The sequence below is a fragment of the Tiliqua scincoides genome, chromosome 4, assembly GCF_035046505.1.
Source record: "Tiliqua scincoides isolate rTilSci1 chromosome 4, rTilSci1.hap2, whole genome shotgun sequence".
Lineage (NCBI taxonomy): Eukaryota > Metazoa > Chordata > Lepidosauria > Squamata > Scincidae > Tiliqua > Tiliqua scincoides.
Genome location: NC_089824.1, coordinates 81,831,448 through 81,854,672, shown reverse-complemented (window position 1 = coordinate 81,854,672; position 23,225 = coordinate 81,831,448). Strand labels below are relative to the sequence as shown.

At 45.8% G+C, this 23,225-nt stretch overlaps 1 protein-coding gene across 2 annotated transcripts in view; it reads right to left on the bottom strand.

The window, feature by feature from the left end:
* The window catches only part of SLC22A23 (solute carrier family 22 member 23), a 113,805-nt gene extending 102,325 nt beyond the window's left edge, over window positions 1-11,480 (bottom strand). For both annotated transcript variants that reach the window (XM_066623922.1, XM_066623923.1), the window contains exon 1: window positions 10,636-11,480. In XM_066623922.1, the coding sequence (XP_066480019.1) occupies window positions 10,636-11,208 (573 nt within the window). In that variant the 5' untranslated portion in view covers window positions 11,209-11,480. The remainder of the gene's footprint in view (window positions 1-10,635) is intronic.
* Window positions 11,481-23,225: the final 11,745 nt, after the last annotated feature.

The following is a 23,225-nucleotide window of genomic DNA, read 5'->3' as shown; positions in this document are numbered from 1 at the left end:
ATGCAATCAGATGTCTCTTTAAAGAAAAATACCATCAGATAAATCTAGAGCAAGAGATTTACTGAAGGAGCAAGTTACAGACCATGAGTTATGACTGAACTCAGGACCTGCGATTAAACAGACCCACTGACAGTTTGAAATGGCAACATCTGCTCTTTTTCAGTGCTTTAATGCAAGTTGCATAAAATACCATGTTCTGTATTAACATTGTTCAGTGATTGCAGGTCACAGTTGAATTTGAAGGTGGGTCCAATCAACACAGATTGTGATTTGAATGACAGGGCTCAACCTTAGCACATGGGTGAGTAATAAAGGAGACAGTACTCTCACCACTGAGCTAGAATTATAAGCCACTTATTTAGAATTAGGATGGAAGGATCTGGGCCGCTGTGAGATACAGGAAGCTGGACTAGATGGGCCTATGGCCTGATCCAGTGGGGCTGTTCTTATGTTCTTATGTTCTTATGAAGCAGCGTTTCTAGACCAGACAAAGCAGCTTGTAAAAAGGCTCATATTTTGGCATGCCACTTTCATCAGACAGCCAATCCATGAAACTAGCGGTGAAACTAGTGAAACTAGTGGTGAAACTAGCGGTGACAGGTGTGGAGGAAGGTAAATTGGAACTGGAAAGGGGGCAGGTTCAGTGGCATTGGCATCTGCTGAATCCAAACATCTGATTTGGGTCCGTGCAACTTATACCAGCGATTTCACTGGTGCAGGACTGAATAGACCTATCCAGGCCTCTGAGGTTTACCTCCAGGGTGAACAAATGTTCCCTTAACCAAGAGGAAACCTGCAGAACTGCCCCTCCACAGAATGCAGCACATGCTCCAGTGGCATGGCTGCATTAGTGGGGTAGGAAGGGATAGGATTGGGCCATTAGAATGCTACAGGTGATTGAAAAGGAATACTGCACATATCTTGGGATTCATCTGCTGTACCTGTCCACCAATATTTATCTGAGGTGCTTTTAGTGTCATTGAGGATCCCATTTGCAAGTAAGGAAAAGTTCTTCCTCATGCTGATGCAACACAAAGACCGAACAACATTTAAAAGCTTCTTTTGGTACGAGAAAACCCCACTAAACTAATCCCTGAAGACATGAAAATGCTGTACAAGCCCAAGACTTTGGTATGGATTTTTTGGTTGAACATTAAGGGCCCAATCCTATTCATATTTTCAGTGCCAATGCAGCCTCACTGCAAACTTGAGATAAGGCAACAAATGTTCCTTTACCTTGAGGAGGCCTCCATGACTGCCCCCATCACCAAAGGATACGGCGCATGCCCACTGACGCAGCTGCATCAGCGCCAGAAAGTTGGATAGGATTGGGCCCCAATAGTTCCCATGTCAAATGGCAGCACTAGTAAGAGATCTTCCACAGTCTGCATGTTCTTAACCAGTTCAAATGCAAAACTGTAAAAGTGATCTTTATTGAACCAACTTCTGTTGGCGCAGGAGTACACAGCCTTAGCCTCAAGTTACACCAACTGATAGCAACGACAGATGAATAGCGTGCTGCTGAACTTTCCTCACTGTAATGTAACAGAAGAGGCTCCATGTAACTATTGCATGGCTGAGAAATGGTTCTGTGTACATTTCAGAGATTGATGTTGTTCATCAGCTTTCCCACCCCCTCCGATATGCTCTTTCTAATGACCCTGGGTCAAGGGGAGAATGTCTTTATTATAATTTCTTTTTGTCTCACCCATCCTCCTTGGAGCACTATACTTGGGGCTATCCCATGCTATCATTAAAATCCCTTTGATGTCAGTGGCGTTCCTTGCTATTGTGCTGCCCAGAGATACTCCTCCAGGGGTGCCGCCTCCACCTGGAGGTGCCTCCCCCCAGGCATTCTGGGGCCTCACATGGGGCAGCCTTCAGATCAGCAAGCTGATACTATCAGTGACTGACTGCATGCCGTGGAGAGGGTGCTGCGGGGGGAATGGATGGGGGAACAGTAGCACCACCACAAGCCTGGCACCCAGGGAATTTGCATCCTTTGCTCCCCCAGTACACCACTCATTTGATGTAGGTTAGGTTGAGAGACTGCTCCAAGATTATTCAGTGAGCTTCATGACAGAGCAGGGATTTAAATTTAAGTCTGCCAAGTCCATCACTCTACACCAGGGATGCCCAAACCCCGGCCCTGGGGCCACATGCGGCCCTCGAGGCCTCTCAATGCGGCCCTCAAGGAGCCCCCAGTCTCCAATGAGCCTCTGGCCCTCCGGAGATTTGCTGAAGCCCACACTGGCCCGACACAACTGCTCTCGGCATGAGACCTCTTGTGTGAGCTGTGGGATGAGGGCTTCCTCCACTGCTTGCTATTTCACGTCTGTGATGCAGCAGCGGCAGCAAGGGAAAGGCCAGCCTTGCTTTGTGCAAGGCCTTTTATAGGCCTTGAGCTATTGCAAGACCTTCATTCATTCATACAAGTTCATCTTTAATATAATCATTTATGTAAACTTATGTAAATTCAAATTTTAAATGTAAATTAATTCTTTTTTCCCTGCCCCCCCGACACAGTGTCAGAGAGATGATGTGGCCCTCCTGCCAAAAACTTTGGACACCCCTGCTCTACACAGCCAAAATGGGGGAAGAGAAGTGAGCATTAGGGGACAGCACTAGACAGGACAGGGTATGAATCTCTCCAAGCTCATTCGCTCAACAAGTCACTTAAGCTGTGACTTCAAGATGAGATTCCCTCAGCCCTTACAATGTAAGCAGTCACAGAAAGAACTGGTCTCAGAAAACACACTTCTTTTGAGGCCAATATCCCAACTGACATTTCCACTAGGACCCACCAAAACTCCCTGTAAGATGTCCATGCCACTGCATGGATCCCCTTGCTTGCTGCCTGGTGGGGCAAAGTATCTTCCAGCATTCAGTAATGACGTCAGAAGTCGGCAATCTCAGAGCTGGACAGAGATCAGGTTTGAGCTGTGTGGCCACGCAGCTTAGCAGGAACAATGTCCCCCACTTGTTAAGAATGTTTAGCATCAATCCCCAGCTGTACTACTACTCTATGGGTTAATGCTGCAAAGAGGAATGGGAAAATTCATGTCTGGAGAAGAGAGGAGAAGGGAGCATGAGCCCAGAGTCTGTTCTCAATCTTTTAACCACAGTTAAAAGACCAGGCATATTGCATTTGTGGACTAATATGGGCACTACTGTGGTTGTGAAGTGCTCAAGATGTCTTGCTTAGCATATCTTTACTAACTTTTATCTTAAAGTAAAGCATGATGATGATGGATCCCCCACACGCATGAAAGAAAATGAAATAATTCTTCCATAAATCGCCACAAGCAAGCATAGGTGGCAAGATCAAGCAAGTATGTAGTCACTTGATTATTACATGGCTAGCTAACACCATAATTCATCCAAACACACAGTTCCCAGGAGGAATGAGTTTTGCTGAGCTTTGGGTTTTGGGACTAAGGGAACTACAATCATGATGTAACAGTTTCATTTTACATTACAGTTGTTTACTAGAGTAATGTTGGAAAGGCAGTAGGTACAAAATTGTCCTTCAGTCTATCATTAGGGTAAATGATTGTTCCAAGTCATTGGCAAAGACAAAATGTGAGCTCGTATGTGCACTAATTAGAAAATCTGGAAACTATGCAGCTGATAACTGTAGGTTACTCACCTGAGAGTCCTTTTCACGCACAAAGGGACTGAGGGCCCAATCCTATCTAACTGTCCAGCACTGATGCAGCCACAATGAAGCTCCTTACCTTGAGGAGGCTTTTGTAAGTGCCCCACCCCACCATAGGGTACAGCTGTCCCAATGGGGCACGTGCTGTATCAGTGCTGAATAGATGGATAGGACTGGGCCATGAGGCTGCAATCCTATGCATAGTTACATGGGGGTTCCACTTAACACAACAAGACTTGCTAACTACACATGCACAGGATCATGCTATATGTGCATTTTTTGTGCACAGAATGATTCACCCATTTTCACATACCTGTGCAAGTGATAGATGATAGTTTTTTAGAGAGTTGGAAAGTTCAAAACAGGGGTCAGTATTTGTGGTGTTTCCCACTTTCACCCTCCGTAAACAAATTTTTGTATTGTTTTTAAAAACCTACAAAACCCAGTGGTGTTCCTGGGGAGGGGGGCACAATGAAGTTCTGCACCCTACAAGTTTCCCCTTCTCCCCATCACTGGAGCCATTCTTGGAAGCAAAAGCAATGCTCCGCCCCCTATCAATGTTGTACTGACAAATCCCCACCTCCTGTCCTAATAAGCAGGCTTTCTCTGCAGCAACCAACTGCACATAGGGAAGAGTTTCTCCTTTCGATTAGAAATGTTTCTGAACAATAGAGGTGTGTTTCCAGGCTACCTAATGCATACAAAAGTTAGCCCTACTTTTGTATATTTCTGGTATCACCATCATTCAAGGGTGATCAGACTCCAACATACCCACTGGACATGAGTGTTATGTGAAAAATCCCCCATTTTTGCCTTTTAGCTTTGATTTTCTCTTTTTATACCTGGTTATGCTCTATTATGGACTCTAATATCATGAAAGTTAAACTATTCTCCCAGCATACAGGCCACATTTCCAGGGCTCTGATCAAACCACAAGCTCATTGCTACACACCAGCCGCCGCCGCCCCCCCCCTCACATTCTGGGAGGAATTCTTGTGTCTTAATTAAATCACCATTTAAGCATCTCCTACAATACTGTATGCAAACTTGAAATGCCTTCCATGTAGTTGTAGTTGGCAGCCTTCAGTCTCGAAAGACTATGGTATCGCGCTCTGAAAGGTGGTTCTGGAACAGCGTCTAGTGTGGCTGAAAAGGCCGATTTGGGAGTGACAATCCCTTCCACACTGGGAGCAAGTGCAGTCTGTCCCTGGCCTGTCTCCCTGGCTATGAGCCTTCTTTCTTTGCCTCTTTGCCTCAGTCTGTTGGCCAAGTGTCTCTTCAAACTGGGAAAGGCCATGTTGCACAGCCTGCCTCCAAGCGGGCCGCTCAGAGGCCAGGGTTTCCCACTTGTTGAGGTCCACTCCTAAGGCCTTCAGATCCCTCTTGCAGATGTCCTTGTATCGCAGCTGTGGTCTACCTGTAGGGAGCTTTCCTTGCATGAGTACTCCATAGAGGAGATCCTTTGGGATCCGGCCATCATCCATTCTCACGACATGACCAAGCCAACGCAGGCGTCTCTGTTTCAGCAGTGCATACATGCTAGGGATTCCAGCACGTTCCAGGACTGTGTTGTTTGGAACTTTGTCCTGCCAGGTGATGCCGAGAATGTGTCGGAGGCAGCGCATGTGGAAAGCATTCAGTTTCCTCTCCTGTTGTGAGTGAAGAGTCCATGACTCGCTGCAGTACAGAAGTGTACTCAGGAAGCAAGCTCTGTAGACCTGGATCTTGGTATGCGGAACATGCCTTCCATGAACTCCCTGTATTTAGTGTTGAAATGTCTGTTCCTGATTCATTGTATTGTACCTACATCCTGTATTATTTCCACACAATCTTTGTTAAGTTCCCCTTTTTAGGAAGCCAGTCATCGACCTCCCCCCCCCCCCAATTGACATTTGCTGATAACTGCTACCTTCATCCTGATCCCCATTCAGACTTCAGGGATTCTTGTACATATGAAAGCAGTACTCCAAGCACGCAGCATTTAGTTAAGCACCCAGTCATCATGCAGCAATCAAGCTACCTTGCAGTTCAATACATAGGCACTATTTCCCAGCCCTTATAACAGAGGTCTTCCACTCTCTCTCTCCCTCCAACAGGCTTGTGTCCTCCTCTACCCACAAGTTCTTCTGGAAAACTACTGTTCTACATAGCCCAGGTATTCTGCACTGGAAACCCTTTTCTATCCCCTCCCACTCCTTCCCATTCTCTTTGTGTTTAGAGGCTAAGGGCTGGGGTAGAAAGGCAGGGACCCCTAAAATCCTTCCCTACAACCCCCTTCCTTTTTCTGATTTCTTCAGATGCACCAAATGCACTTCACATGCAACCACCATGATAGCTAGATACACTGTATTAAATTATTAGGAGGACCAAGAAACATACCCCTATCATTTCGTCATGTGCATTATTTTTACCTTTGTTCTTTTGTAATAAAATCATAATCTTTTACTGGAAGTTCTCAACTCAACTCAACAATCCTTTATTAGGCATAGAACTGGAAGTTATCTTTCTCTCAGTCTCCTCTTTAAGCAAAAGGGAATTTCTCGGCATTATGCTGTTATCCAGCCCGAGTTCCTAATGTTCCAATTGGACTGTGTGAATAATTCCCCTAAACAAGAACAGCCCTTTTTGGTAACATGAGTGGATATCAAAAAAACCTCAGCCAGAGCCAACAGCTGCCGAAGAAGATCTCATAAGATCTCATATGCTTCTCATATGGTCCTGTTGTTAAGACAATGGGAAGGACAGATCTGGGCCATTCACAGGAAGAATGGAAGCAGCAACAGAGCACGCACACCATGTTGTGCAAGGGTTAAAACACTCAGTCAAAGCTCCAATGAGGAGACTATGGGCTGCCAGTTGAGAGTTTCATGGGGTATTGACAAGGTGAAGGTGAGAAGCCAGTCAAGTAGAGGAAAGGGTTCAAGGAAAAGCCAGTCAAACCCTCTTATTGATCAGTCTGAAGTACAAGGAGAAAGGGTGGTGGGGATCTTCACTGATTCTTTCATTGGTCAATGAAACCCAACCTGCATCCATGCCACCTGACTGACACATTGCAGACACATTGTGAACACACCCACAGTAAAAGAAAAAACTGTGCTGGTACATGGCAAGCATTTCAAGGCAGTATATTTACCTGATTTAACATAATCATTGGTGTGATAAATGAACAAAGACACTGACACTTATTAGCAAAATATAAGCATGCAAAACAAGTGGTTTGACAGCAAGTTAAATGATGAACACCAAAAGCAACACCACTGCTGGAGGAGACAGATTTATCCAATAATAGCGTAAGTGGCAAAGAGAGAGATCCAAGATGATTTCACATGAAGTTCTTTCTACATGGAGATCATCTCGTGTAGAAAAAACAATCAGGTACAGAATCACTTGTGAAACATGTGCAACATGTGAAACATGATGCAACAGATATATAGCCAGTGCCACAAAATTTAGGTAGTCTTCCTATACACATTTCCCAATTCATCAAACATTAACAAAGTTAAGCCATTCCTGCCCACATATGCAACAGGGACCAAATGTGTACACCTGTGGGCCAGGCAAAAATGGGTTAATGTTTTGTCCATTAATGAAGCTATCCTGAGGGAAAATTCATGTGTTTCTCATCTCTGCAATTGGAAGGGCAGCAAAACCTGAGATCTGACCAAGATCTAAGGCAAAACTCTTGAGATCTGCCATGCTCAAGAGCAGGGGTGCCCAAACCCCGGCCCGGGGGCCACTTGTGGCCCTCAGGGGCTCCCAATCTGGCCCTCAGGGAGTCCCTAGTCTCCAATGAACCTCTGGCCCTCCGGAGACTTGCTGGAGCACGTGCTGGCCCGACGCAACTACTCTCAGCATAACGACTGTTTGACTTCTCACTTGAGTTGTGGGATGAGGGCTCTCTCCACTACTTGCTGTTTCACATCTGTGATGCTGCAGTGGCAGCAAAGGAAAGGCTGGCCTTGCTTTGTGCAAAGCCTTTTATAGACCTTGAGCTACTGCAAGACCTTCATTCATTCATATAAGTTCCATCTCTAATAAATTAATTTATGTAAATTTATTCAAAATTGAAATGTAAATTAATTCTTTTTTTTTCCCCTGGCCCCTGACACAGTGTCAGAGAGATGATGTGGCCCTCCGGCCAAAATGTTTGGACACCCCTGCTCAAGAGTATCTTAGATTTTTATTTATTTATTTTTCACATTTTTATACCGTCCTTCCTCTAAAGAGCTCAGGGCGGGGTACACAGCTGCTCCCTTCCTTTTGTCCTCACAACAACCCTGTGAGATAGGTGAGACTGAGAGAAAGTGACTGGCCCAAGGTCACCCAGGAAGCTTCATAACTGAGGGGGGATTTTGAACCTGGATCTTCAAATCCCTACACCATCCTGGCTTTGAAGACACTTGTTGCCCTTCTTCCTTGGCAAGCAGCCAGAAACCTACTATGACTCCTGCCTGAGATACTAGGCCCTAACTTGATACTCCACTATCAAATCATTCAGCAAGACAAGACTGGACAAACTCCCATCCTAGCTCCCTTTAAGATGCGACTTAAACCTGGGTTTCCCTCATCTCCTACAATTTAAAGGGATAGAGAAAGAAAGAACTGGACTCAGACAAGACACTTCTGAGGCCAATTTCCCAACTGATATTTTCACAGGTCTCCACCAATATTTCCAAAATTTGCTTGCTGCATGGTGGGGCAGGCTTCTTCCATACTATAATGTGCCCTGCAGGTCTCATTTGGAAAAAGCTAAATCTAGGATCCAATTAGTAAGACACCAAGTTTCCCTCCAGGCTAAAGAGCCACAAACTGAACACATCAACTCAGGATAAGTTCACAGAGCCAGTTAACCTCTACATATTTTAAGTTCATCATTGACATCACACCTCCCGTTGACAAATACTCCAGTTACATAACTGGAGAAGGTTATAACAGGGGGTGGCCAAACTTGCTTAACATAAGAGCAAGTTTATGTGATAAACTTCAGATGTTTGAGATACGCAAGAGAGATGTTTGAGAACTGCAATATTTAAGAAACATTTAAATTCTTAAAGATATTTACTTTTCATAAACATTAAAATTATGTTTTAATCCCATAGACTCTCAGTTTATACCTGATAAATAATTATAAAGCTTGAAAATTTCTTATTTACCTTTCATATTGTGATACAAAAAGGAGCTCAGCCAACATATTTCTGAGAGCTGCACATGACATTTCAGGTGGCCTCATGTGGTTCATGAACTATGGTTTGGATACCACTAGTCTATAAATGTTTTTAAAGAATCTTGTGGACCTAAAAGACATTTATTGCTTCATAAACTTTCATGGCCACTTCATCAGATGAATCATCATGCATGAAAGCTTAGGTTGAAATAAATTTGTAAGTTGTTATGGTTCCACAATGTAGTGTTGTTTTTGTGGCTACAGACCAATACCACTAATCCACTGGAAGTATCTATAATAGCTCACTCCCTATTGAAGGATGACACACATAAGCAATATTTACAGCTGCTAGTTGAGAAACACCCACTGGAATCCACACCTGCAGGAATCCTGAAACATACATTCAGGAAACAGATAAGCTTTTAGCAATGTGCAATATAGGCAGAGCAGGTAGGTCCACCAGAAGATTGGCATTTCCTGACCCCTTGCATTAAGATTCCAAACTGGACCACACAGAGTTGAAAATGGGCCATTAAAGCAGAGGCTGCTATATTCCTACCAGAACCATGCAAAGGCCTTCAAGACAATAAAGAGGAAGCTACTTCCTCTCCACAAAGTACAGTTGAGAGCATTCCTGAGATATCCTTGCATGACATCACTGACACAGACATTCTTGTAAGGAAAAAGGGAGATGATACTCCTAAACCAGTGGTTCCCAAACTGTGATCCATGGCTTACAGGGGGGGGGGGGGAAGCTACAGAAACAAGCCAGGAGAGCCGCAGAACCCTCATGAAAAACCCACTGCCCTGTACAATATATAAGATTGTAGATATAATGGAGAGCCACGGCCAATGGCTCAGTAGGTCAAGGGAGCCGCCAGTCAAAAATGTCTTGGAACCCCTGTACTATACTGTTTAGGTATGCATAATGTACACAAAAACACACACACTCTCCAGAATAAAAAGAATTAGCAAATATAGCTTAATTTGTTCATTTGAACCCCTTTGTTTGGAATCCACTTGGAAGAAGCAACTCTTGACTTTCAAATCATCTTTCAGCACCCATGGAGCCCCTAATCCTAAATGCAAGAAAAGGAGTTGTGGCATGAGAAAGCCGCCCACGTATGGTCAGATGTATTCTGAGGCATTCCAGAACCAGCATCAACAAAAGGGTCAAAACCACCACACTGATGCTACCCAAACACTTCCCTTCTCTGTCCACACAAGGAATGCAATGTTCAGAAGTCCCCTCAGGCAGATGCAACGCACAACCGCATGAAAAGCCCACATGTACCATTGCAGGTATGTGTGCGTGCATATATACATATATGCGCACGCACACCTGTGGAGGTTTTGAAGGCATCTCGCACTGTTCATCGACCAAATGTGATCCTTTCCATATGGATTGCTTGTTACCATGTGGAAGAGGTTTCTGATGGTCCTACTATAGAAGTTACTCCTCAGACCTTGTACCAAAAACCAGTTCAGGACCTGAGCCTTGGCACAAATTAGGCCCTGCACCACTGGGGGAAAACCAAAATTAGGTGACCTCTCCTTTGGAGATCTACAACTAAAACTGGAATGTCCGACGCATCCCACAACCACCGTAGAGTACAACGCTTTGTGTGCAAAAAGTCCATGGTTTGAGCCCTAGTTAAAGGATCTCAAATGGCAGGGATAGCAAAGGCCACTGAGAGCCACAGTGGCACTGTAGGTGAGATGGGCCAACACAGGTGAAGTGGGCCAACAGTCTACCTCAAGGTAAGGCAGATCTACACATGCACATACAGTAGGTACTCAGAGCCCTCCTTACCTTGCTCACTACATTCTGTTCAAGGCCACCAGTGATCTTGTAGTGCCACTGCCTACACTGGCAGTCACTGGCATTCTTTGTCTCTGGAGTGGGCAGTTCTGGGGCTGCCAGCATCCCTCTGCTATAGACGGCTGTGGTGTTGTGGGTGTAGATGGGGCCGGTCCCGGGGCCTCTGGCAGGCAGGTGAGGGTGCCCCGCTGTCCAGTTGCCCTGCGGCCCATCAGTGCCTTGGCACCAGTAGTCCAAGAGAAAGTTGTCCGAGAACTGACTGAACCCGATGAAGAGGGCCGGGATCCAGGTGAGCAGAATGAGGGTCTTCTGGTGCCGGCCGCCCAGACCCCCGAGGAGGGGCACGACGGAGCCATCGTAATCCAAAAGCAGGGGGCTGCAGGACCCGGAGGGAGGCGGAGGCGGAGGAAGAGGCAGGCTCTGGATCTCCGCCGCCAGACCCCCTGCAGGGGGTGCGGCTGTCGCTGCAGCCGCAGGGTCCGCCTCTCCTGCAGGCACGGAGCCGTTCTCCTCGGGCAGCTGCCGGCCTCCGCCACCCTCCTCTCGTCGCCGGTCTATCGCCATCCGGCAGGAGGAGGAGGAGGCAGCCGGACAGCCTCACATAGAGGGGGCTGGGGGTGGCGGCGGCGCGATCCCGGCTCTTGCAAGCCTGGCGCGACCCAGCCGGCTGTCGGGGGGCTCGGAGGAGGCTTTCCCTGCGGAACTCTCCACCGACGCACACATATGGAGACGCCTGGAGACGGGGGTCTCTGTGTGGGCGCCGCGCGGGCGGGGGTCTCTCGCCCCGAGCCTCAAGGCGCGCCCATCCTCCGCCCTCTTTTCTCCCCACCCCCCAAAACCTTCCTGCGGCTTCTCCTCGCACAGCGCCCGGGCGCAGCGCTTGTCGGAGGCGATCGGTGTTCCAAAGGGTCCCTTTGTGGTCAGTCACCGGCTCAGGCGCGCGCTCGAGGAATCCGGCCGCCAGCAGCAGCTCCTGCCCGGGGTCTCGCGACTGCCCGCATCAGGGTGGGCCGGGGGGCGAGCTCTCCTCGCCGGGGCAGGAGCCGCATTCGCTGCGCCCAGGCGAGGCTGGCTCCAGTGCGCGCTCGCCGTCTCCGAGCTCCTGCCTCGCCTCGCCTCGCCTCGCCTGCGAGTGGAGAGCGCCCGGGCTCTCCGCAAGGGGAGGCTTCCCAATCGGGAAGGGGGTGGGGTGGGAAGGCTCCTCCGCTGCGCCTCTCCTGCCTTCTCCCGCTGTTTCTCCAGAGCCTCAGCTCTGCTCTCAACCTGCAAGCCCGGCCCCCTGACCCATCGCCCGCCTCCCTCTCCTCCTCTCCCGGAGGTAAAGGTAACAACGCCGGCCGCAGCACCTGCCCCGCCTCCACCTCCTCCTGCTCTTGCGGCCGCACTGAAACTCCGCGCCCGCCTGCTCCCCCTACAGGGAACAGCCAGAAACGCCCTCGAGGACGAGCTGCAGGAGGCTTCCCAACAAAGGAGACCCCGCCAGAGGACAGGGACCTCGGCTGGCCTTCCGAGGAGACGTCCCACGAGGAAGTCGTGCAGCCACACCCGGACAGCCCGGAGGTGTCCACGCGTGTGTGCTCAGAAGGCAGCCCCTCTGAGATCAGTGGGGCTTCCTCTCAGGGAAGGCAAGAGAGAAGTGATTTTCAACCTTTTCCATCTCAGGGCACACTGACAAGGCACTAAAATAGTCAAGGCACACCATCAGGTTTCTGACAATTGACAAGGCACACCATGCTGCCAGTGGGGGGGGGGGCTCACATCTCCCATTGGCCCTACTAATAAATGACCCTCCCCCAAATTCCTGTGGCACACCTGTGGACCAGGCACAGTGTGCCATGGCACAGTGGTTGAAAATAGCTGCAAAAGAGGATAGAGGTAGCCTGACGTCTCAGCTACCACTTTCCAAGGTCACATTCTGCACCCTTATCTCTCTGTACGTGTGAACCCACTGTGTGGTTCACTGTTCATAGGATTGCTGCTTCAGCCAGGTGTAGGACCAACTGAAATATCAGGCAGTTGTGAGCAAGCATTCCTGTTATCCAGAACTCTTCTGCAAGTCAGATGTAGAACAGAGCTGGTGGTGAGGAGAGAGGCATGACTGGGCATGATGGAAAAAAACCCCTAAGTTTGCAGTTTGTTTAAAGAGTGTTGGAGGCTTTGTACAGATTTAACGAGATGATCCTCTGCTAGGTGCAAGACTGGTTTTACTTTGCACCAAGGGCTTCCAGAACAAAGAAACAAAAACAATCCCCTCCCACCAAAGTTTTGCAAATCTAACATCTAGCTGCTAGATTTTAGCAGGTATAGGTGTGCCCCAGTATCCGCTGGGATTCTGTTCCAGACTCCCCTGTGGATACATGAAACTGTGGATACTGGAGACACCTTTTAAAAGAAGGGAAAGTTTTTAAAATCTTGGTAAAACAAGATTTTTAAAAAATATTCCCCTATCTTTTTAAGAGGTGTCCCTGGTATCCAAGGTATCCAAAGATAACAGAAACTGTGGATACTGGATCCATGGATACTGGGGCATGCCTATACTCAGATCTGTCAACCCCGCTGATTTCCATTGTGGTGACAAGGGGGACCTTGCAAGGCAGAGAGATTATGGTAGCCTACTGTACTCCATACCACATACATCCCATCCCATCAATGAGCAATATTTTCTGCTTCTGCTGGGGTAAATATTTTAAATAAAATGGATGCTAAGGAGTATCAGTGCCCTTCTGGCTATCTTTGCCTGGCACCTTACACCTAAACGCTTGCACCAGCATCTCTTTCCACAATGCCAACATGATGGTACTGTAGTACCAATATAATAAGGTGAGTGCTGCTGTGTTGGTATCTAAAGCATTTTTCTGTGAGTTGGAGAATTGGGCTGTAGATTGGATTTAAGCCATTTCTGCCCAGCATTGCATAGACAAAACAGGGACCAAATGTGTACACCTATGGCAGGGCAAATATTGGTTAAAGAAAAACTCATTGGAAACAGCATTGCACTGATGTGGTTTCTGTCATATTTTCAAGATGCAGTTCTGTTCACACTTACTTGAGAGTAAGTCCCACTGAGATTTGTAGGGTTTGGCTCAACATACCTCTAGTTTTAGGAGAATATCTCAGAGTATCTCACCGCCATAGAACAGGGATGTCAAACCTAAGGCCCAGGGGCCAGATGCAGCCTGCTTTTTATCAGGCCCTCAGGCTCTCAGCTGCTGAACAGTGCTGAGGTGTTACTGCTGAAAGGGCAACCCACATGAAAACTGGGCTCTCCCATATCTTGAAATATGATCAAGATTTGAATATTTTCTCTTTGTCATTTGCAGCTAATGAGTTCCTATGTTAGAAAAAGTGCTTATTTTTGGTTATGACCTGTTTAAAGACATTACTTCCGGCCCTCAGCAGACATCATGAATGCTATTTGGCCCTTGCTATGAAATGAGTTTGACACCCCTGCCATAGAATATGGGAGTATGCCTTATTTTAAAACATGATCTGGGAGCCATAGAACCAAAAGCAGTGTGCTGCTAGCCCTCTCCTCACCCATCCTTCAGCAGCCCAGAGATTTTTGGGAAAGCCAGGAATCCCAGAAGGGAAAAACAATTGCCAGTGATGTAAACTGCAATCCCATGTATGCCAACCTGGAAGTAAACTCCATTGACCTTAATGGGATTTACTTCCCAATAATCCTGCATAGGATTATGCTGCACACATCCTTTTGCAGCTGGTCTTTGAAAAACCAACCAAGTGGCTGCACCTCCCCCACCTCCAGCCCAGCGTTAATTAGCAAAACTGGTTTTGCCAGTTTTTCATAGGTTGACTGATCTCCTATCTCTTGCAGGGCAGTGCCAATCCTAGGTCTGTGCTATAAAAGATACCCCTTCACCCATTGTGGAAATGACCCCACATATTAAAGCAGATCTTGCAGTACTTCACAGGTGAAAATATGCCATGCCTCCTTGGAATACTCTGGTCACAGCAGGGATCACTTCCTCAGCCACCCTCAACCTTGCATATTGCTGCAGGCTCTTCTTTAGCTGCTGTACATGAAATTGACAATTACACTTTTTAAAGAAGGCTGTTGAATCTCACAATGTAATGCAACCTGAACAAGCTTAACACCATCTGGTTAGAAGGAGGTTGAAAGGGAAGGTAAAAAGAGTCCATTCTCTCCAGAGTGCATGGAGGCTGCTTAAAACAACAGTAATAGAGGCCCAGCAGAGGTGTATACCGCAAAGAAAGAAGGGTTCCACTAAATCCAGGAGGGTGCCCGCATGGCTAACCAGCCAAGTTAGAGAGGCTGTGAAGGGCAAGGAAGCTTCCTTCCGTAAATGGAAGTCTTGCCCTAATGAGAAGAATAAAAAGGAACATAAACTGTAGCAAAAGAAATGTAAGAAGGTGATACGGGAGGCCAAGCAAGACTATGAGGAACGCATGGCCAGCAACATTAAGGGGAATAATAAAAGCTTCTTCAAATATGTTAGAAGCAGGAAACCCGCCAGAAAAGCGGTTGGCCATCTGGATGGTGAGGGAGGGAAAGGGGAGATAAAAGGAGACTTAGAGATGGCAGAGAAATTAAATGAGTTCCTTGCATCTGTCTTCACGGCAGAAGACCTCAGGCAGATACCGCTGCCCGAACGGCCCCTCCTAATCGAGGAGTTAAGTCAGATAGAGGTTAAAAGAGAAGATGTTTCAGACCTCATTGATAAATTAAAGATCAATAAGTCACCGGGCCCTGATGGCATCCACCCAAGAGTTATTAAGGAATTAAAGAATGAAGTTGCTGATATCTTGACTAAGATATGGAACTTGTCCCTCAAAACGGCCACGGTGCCAGAAGATTGGAGGATAGCAAATGTCACGCCTATCTTTAAAAAGGGAAAGAGGGGGGACCCGGGAAACTATAGGCCGGTCAGCCTAACATCTATACCGGGTAAGATGGTGGAATGCCTCATCAAAGATAGGATCTCAAAACACATAGATGAATAGACCTTGCTGAGGGACAATCAGCATGGCTTCTGTAAGGGTAAGTCTTGCCTCACAAACCTTATAGAATTCTTTGAAAAGGTCAACAGGCACGTGGATGTGGTAGAACCCATGGACATTATATATCTGGACTTTCAGAAGGCGTTCGACACGGTCCCTCACCAAAGGCTACTGAAAAAACTCCACAGTCAGGGAATTAGAGGACAGGTCCTCTCATGGATTGGAAACTGGTTGAAGGCCAGGAAACAGAGAGTGGGTGTCAATGGGCAATTTTCACAATGGAGAGAAGTGAAAAGCGGTGTGCCCCAAGGATCTGTCCTGGGACCGGTGCTTTTTCAACCTCTTCATAAATGATCTGGAGACAGGGTTGAGCAGTGAGGTTGCAAAGTTTGTGGATGACACCAAACTTTTCCGAGTGGTGAAGACCAGAAGTGATTGTGAGGAGCTCCAGAAGGATCTCTCCAGACTGGCCGAATGGGCAGCAAAATGGCAGATGCGCTTCAATGTCAGTAAGTGTAAAGTCATGCACATTGGGGCAAAAAATCAAAACTTTAGATATAGGCTGATGGGTTCTGTGCTGTCTGTGACAGATCAGGAGAGAGATCTTGGGGTGGTGGTGGACAGGTCGATGAAAGTGTCGACCTAATGTGTGGCGGCAGTGAAGAAGGCCAATTCTATGCTTGGGATCATTAGGAAGGGTATTGAGAACAAAACGGCTAATATTATAATGCTATTGTACAAATCTATAGTAAGGCCACACCTGGAGTATTGTGTCCAGTTTTGGTCGACGCATCTCAAAAAAGACATAGTGGAAATGGAAAAGGTGGAAAAGAGAGCGACTAAGATGATCACGGGGCTGGGGCACCTTCCTTATGAGGAAAGGCTACGGCGTTTGGGCCTCTTCAGCCTAGCAAAAAGACACCTGAGGGGGGACATGATTGAGACATACAAAATTATGCAGGGGATGGACAGAGTGGATAGGGAGATGCTCTTTACACTCTCACATAACACCAGAACCAGGGGACATCCACTAAAATTGAATGTTGGGAGAGTTAGAACAGAGAAAAGAAAATATTTCTTTACTCAGCGTGTGGTTGGTCTGTGGAACTCCTTGCCACAGGATGTGGTGATGGCATCTAGCCTAGACGCCTTTAAAAGGGGATTGGACAAGTTTCTGGAGGAAAAATCCATTACGGGGTACAAGCCATGATGTGCATGTACAACCTCCTGATTATAGAAATGGGTTATGTCAGAATGCCAATGCAAGGGAGGGCACCAGGATGAGGTCTCTTGTTATCGGGTGTGCTCCCTGGGGCATTTGGTGGGCCGCTGTGAGATACAGGAAGCTGGACTAGATGGGCCTATGGCCTGATCCAGTGGGGCTGTTCTTATGTTCTTATGCTGTGCTTACTTTTCTGGTTTGTTGGTTGTATTTAATACAATGTAATACAATACAATAAATACAATATTTAAAACTGGTTAAAGCTTCACTTTCTAAATTGCTTGGAGTCTGGCAATTATTAAAAAGGACACAAAAAGGACAAACTTGAACTTCGCAAATGGGTGCCCTTGGGAGTCGCCTTTTATGCCCTTCGCGGAGAAAGGCGGAGTATAAATCAAATAAATAAATAAAATAAAATGTCAAAGGCAGTTCAAGATTTTAAAAAGAAGCAAATTTGTGTGTGCAGGAAGGACAGTGCTGGCCACTCTGAGACAAAGCCCTGTACTAGATGCCCCTGCCTATTCCCTAATGGTGCATTTGGGATTTACCACTCCTGTTGGCATTGAGGGCTAAGTAACCCCTCTGATGAGTGTGGGCCCTCAGCCACTGCTCAGCTTGAATGACCTTGGATACCACCCCAATGAAAGACACAGTAATGACTGATATAATGGATCCTGCATGCCCACTCGTCAGAGGTCACTTTGTAACCTACAGCTGCCTGCAATCCTTTCCTTACAGTGACAGCTCCAAGCGGGAGTCATGGTATTTAGGAAAGGCTCACCATATCAATCATCTCAGTGATTGGCCCTATGAAGACTTTAGTATGTGGTTCAGGCACATTATGCTGCTCTACAGTGGAAGCTAAGCAGGTCCACCTGCTGCCATGTGAGCTGCCTGGAAGCATGACAGCTGCACTGAGCTCTTTGGAGGAAAAGAGGGGCACAAGTGATTCATAACAGGCATAGATTTAGGAACACTGACAACTCCACTAAATTCCATTATGATCAATTTAAGCCCAAAGCAGCATTTGTTGTTGTTTCATGCAATACATTTAAAATGTAAACAACCAAAGATGGCAATACTAGAATCAATACAAGCCAACAATATTGAATGTCCTGTTTTCTTTTACAGAAAATTAGTAGCCCATAACAGTCAGTATCACGACCACATGATTAAGATCCAGTGCTGAGAAATATACAAATAGGCAGTGAACAATGTAGTAAAACCATAGCTCAACCTTAAAGGAACACCATGTAGATACTTTAGATGATATACTGTACAAACCAGAAGTGTGACGCAGGTAACAATGACCCTCTCTATGACTCAGCAGTCCCAATCATACTGCACATCTCACAGGTCATGGTGAAGAATGGGATGGAAACAGAGTCAACACTCCTGAAAATGACTAGAACTGTGTCTGATGTAATCAGTACAGTGGTTGTGACAAAAGTCAAATCTATTCCCAATTAATGTAAATCTGCAGTGGCCAATATTCGTGTAGGGATTGCAGTTTCTATTTTAAACAGCAGTGTTTAGCTCAGATCCTTGGATGAAGACTGATTTCTTGATGTTGGTTTCTAACCAAGTGCTCCAGTTTAACTGGTTACTGGATTGGGTAACATTTTATAAAAGCATTGAGTAATGTAGCATGGACAGTTGTGAGGAAGCCTGTCAGGAAACCTCAGAATTTATTCTAGAATGGATGAATCAAAGAAAAGTGAAAAAGTTGCAAGGTTTAACTCAGGCTGCAATCCATGCACTTACTTAGGGTGTAAGCCCCACTGAACACAGTGGGACTTCTAAATTAACTTGAAAAGGTTCTCCTTCTAAGACTGACATGAGTGTAAAGCTTTCTTATATTGTTACTAACTGTGTAACACTCTGTTTGGCAGATTAGATCACGGGTGTCAAACATAAGGCCTGGGTGCCGAAGTTTTTTATCTGGCCCTCAGCTACTGAGTAGTGCTGAGGTGTTACTGCTATAAGGACAGCCCACATGAAAATTGGGCTCTCCCATAACTTGAAATATGATCAAGATTTGTGTATTTTCTCTTCTGTCATTTGTAGCTAATGAGTTTCTAAGTGAAAAAAGTGTTTATTTTTTTTTTAATGACCTGATTAATGACATCATTTCCTGCCTACTGACATCACTTCCGGCCCTCAGCAGGCACCATGAATGCTGTTCGGCCCTTGGTATGAAATGAGTTTGACAGCCCTGGATTAGATCATGGAACATAATATAGATGCTTGTGACCTAGCACTGCCACTGCAATTGGTCACATTTCTTTTAAATACCTTTCCTTTTGCCAAGGACAAATAACTCTCCAGAATCTTCTGCAAGTCTCTGTTACCACTTGATGGAGAACAAAACTTTGCAGAATCTTACATAAGAAAATGAGGAAATAGAGAAAAGACCGTGGCTGCTGCTACAATGTGGGTCGCCCTGACATTAGGCTCCATGCCTTCTGCAGTTAGTTCCCAAATCACAATAATACTCATTTGCCATCTTCATGTTTCTTATTAGGATGTGTGCAGCAAGTGAATAGGTTAGATAAGGAAAAGCAATGTTGTTAGTGCCTGTCAAATCAAAGACACAATGGAAGTTGTGCTTGCAGAAAAGGGGGGGAAAAGTTTGCAGGTTGTGCAGAAATTAGGGGATATTCAATAGGTAAAGCTTTTCCCAGCCTGTTATGTAAGTAAGTTATGCAGGATCGAAATCCTGCATAACTGATCGGCCCAGACTTATGGCTGGCCAATTGGGTGATGGATCAAAATCCTACCACCTGATTGGCCCTCTAGTTAAAGTTTCAATTGCACCAATCACGGGAAGTCTGGGCAGAGTTAAAGGCTATAAAAAACCAGGGGTTTGCCTTGTTTTTTGCTAGGTTCTGTTCTGAAGATGGAATAAGCATATTGAGCTGTTATCACTATGCCTTCCTTGATTCTCATGGACCCACTATATAACACAGCCTTCAGCTGCAATGTAGACACAGAAGCTTACCAAGAAAACACAAAAGTTCTGTAATGCACAAACAGATGTATAAAAGTGTCGCAGCTCTCTCTTCTTCGGTTCATGACAATCACAAGACGTTAGAAGCAGGTCGGTTTTGAGTCTTCACTGCATCTTCAAACTGGGAGAAGCTCAGACTGTTGAATATCAGGTAGTGGTGAACTTGATGGGGGCAACTTGATGGGGGCAAGTGGTGAACTTGATGGGGGCAAGTGGTAGCTTGATGGGGGCAAGAAAGGGGGCAACCTGTCTGCTTTCATTCATTGTATCCTCACACCACATTTCAGAGAAACCTGTGCCAGAAACCTGTGAAAAGCATTGAAACAATAGCTACTATCTCAGGCATAAACCGGTTTTGCCTACAAGCTGGTATGCAAACTCATGGATGCAATTAAATTAGGAAGTTTACTCAGGCTGTCTGACAAGAGCAAATATCCCAGTTTAGCTTCTGTTATAATACTTTACTGTACATACAATTACCTTAATGGATTATAATGTGTGCAAGGATTCCAATCTAATACTGTGGTTATGCCTACAGTTTCTGTCATTTGACCTGGCCCTTATCCTGTATCTTTAACCCAGAAATGAAAAATGTAAACCTTTTCCTGGCACGGAGGAATCAAAAGAAACCAACTTTTCAGGTTTCTGGGTGTCATGCTGCTGTTGACAGAACAAGAGCAGGGCCAGGAAAAGTGCAACCCTATCCTTTTAACTGCACCTGCTTCTTTGTAATGATGCAACATGTTATTTAACCCTGTTTAATTAAAGCCTGTGGTCACAACCCATCACACAGTTAAGCATGCAGAGGGCCAAAACAGGCAAGTTGCAAGAGGCCTGTGATTGGATCTTCATTTTGATACTCTAATTTTTAATCTAAAAGCAGCCATGGGGGCTTCAGTTTTGATTGGAACAGCAGAGCTGACAGAGACAGATTCAACCTTTCCTCTCATGTCACTTCTCCAGTCTAAATTCTTCCAGCTGCTACTTACCCCACTAGTTGTTGTTGCAACCTCATTTTGACCCTCAATTTTCATTGAAATCTGTGGGATTTAATTATGGGTAATTGTCTGCCAGATTGTGGCATGACAGGGTGGGGGTGTCTGTTTAAAGATACTGCAAGTCCAGGGTTTTGTGTTTTTTTAAATTCTTTTGTCAGCAGATGTGGCTCTCATCCTACAAGCATCATTCTAGCCCCAGTGAACTTGCTGCAAAGGCTATTTGAGAGATTTGCCAAGCTTTGCAGATGCAATTTCTAAAAGTCAATTATTCCCTCCTGGAGAGCCCAATTTTCAAAGGCAGGCTGGCTGCTATCCTGTGATAAGCAGGAAGCCCAAAATAAACTAGGACCCTAACCCATGACACTAAGGAAATTGAATCAGGTTAATTTTGGCTTCAAACAAACAAACAAACAAACAAACATAAAAATCCCATGTTGGCCACCTGCTGTAGTGCTAACAAGCTCCCATTTTCTCTCTCCTGTTGTTCATTCATGTATGTTCGTCTCAATTTATAAGTACAGCTCCTTGAGCAGCATCTCAGCAGCTTATGACAAGCAGAATTTCAGCAGATGATGTATTTGCTGTCATAGGATCAGTATCTTGTCCCATCAGAATTTCTGCTTGTTATTCAGCTTTTAAAGGTGCAGGAGCCTTGCTTGCATCTGCTTGCTTGCAACCTTAGCCTGAGTTGCCAACTGACCAGGAAAAAAGTGTCTAACCTGTTTCTGTGCTTTTTAGCAGGAACACAGAAATCAGGAGGTGATGCTTATCAGAGCTGACCATTATCAACAGTTAATTTCTACAGATCACAGTTGCAATTAAAGGGATTGCTACAACCGACTGGCTGAAAAGTTAGCAACCCTGGCTGTGGTGAGCTGACAGCTTATCTTTGAGTACAGCTGTCCCTGCTATTGCTTTTTAACTGACTACCTAAAGGTCACTGCATATCAACTGGCTATGCTTCCTTATTTCAGTAAGCACTCTGACTTTGCAGTATTTCCAGTTCTTGCCTTCTGGAATTGGTACCGTTTCACAGATTGGTGCCCTTACCAAGCTGCAGAACTAGCAGAAACCAATGGGCAAAGCTTTTTCCTGGCAGAGGAATATAGCGATGAAAAAAAAAAAGCATCACCCTTTTATTTCTGCCACTGTTAAAAACCTTCTGAATTTAGCAGCTTGAGAAGTCATACTAGGATCGTGAGCTCCTTCTGCAATTCTAGCTGGAGATAGATCCCCCCATTCCAAACTCCCTTTCACTTCCCCTGTGTCACTGCACATTATCAAACATTCCACAAATGTTAGCAACTTCTACTTTTAAGTCCCCTGAGACTACTGCAAAAATCAAGTGTTTCTCTTTTTAAAAAGATATGCATTTCATTTTTTTTTAAATCCTCAGATATTTTTCAATTTGTAGGAAGATGGAAAGGCATCTCAAGTCTTCGATGAATGAGAAAGCTCTGCAGTCTAACCTCTTTTATGACAGTCAGAAACATACTGCTCTATTTTTCTGGTGGTCCAAATTATTCTGCCTTTGAATGGTTAGTGCTACCCAGCAACCCAGGAGAGGAGCACCTTCTGATTGGCTGCAGCCCGAAGAACTCTGCTTTGTGCTTGTGTGTGCACAAGCCGAGCCTCAGCTCAGAATTCTAATCGGTATGAGAAGAGAACTGCAACACTCATTCACTTCCCTTACAACCTTCCTAAATCACCCATCAAGCATGGCTAGCTTCCACTGAGCCCCACTGTGCAGAAAGCAGCGAACGTGCCATGCACATAATTTCTTACCTGTGTTGTGCCCTGAATGCATTATGAGCCACTACCACCTCTTCCTGTGGCAGTTTTGAAGCTGTGCACAGCAGTTCAGTGTATATTAAGACACTGCTCTTTCACACTGCAGTTAAGTATGCCAACATTATGGGACTGGGATTCCCAGGACAGCTGATAAACTGTAATGAAACACAACAGAAGAGATGGTTTCCGGGCTCGCTGTCTGCAGGCTTGGCTATACTTGGCCTCTAGCCCAGAAGGATGAAAAACTTTGTACAAATCAAAAGGCCCATTGCCTGGCCCAAGTGTCAGCAACTAAGAGCCCTGTTGGGTGCCATTTGGCCCCCTGATTGCCAACCCCAAAAGTACAGTGGATGAGTTGCAGCTGTGCCAGTGGAATATAGCAGATGGTCCCTTTTGGAATGAAGGCTTCTACCCTCTTCTTAGAGTGGCCCACCAACAACATCAGTTGCTAACCTCATTTTAAGCTGGGCCAGAGGAATCCACAATGCCACAGACCGAGAAACAGATGCCCCAATAAAGCTGCCAGCTATTTTTCTGGCAGGGCTCCCATGCCTTTAACACTGCAATGACAGGCAAAAAT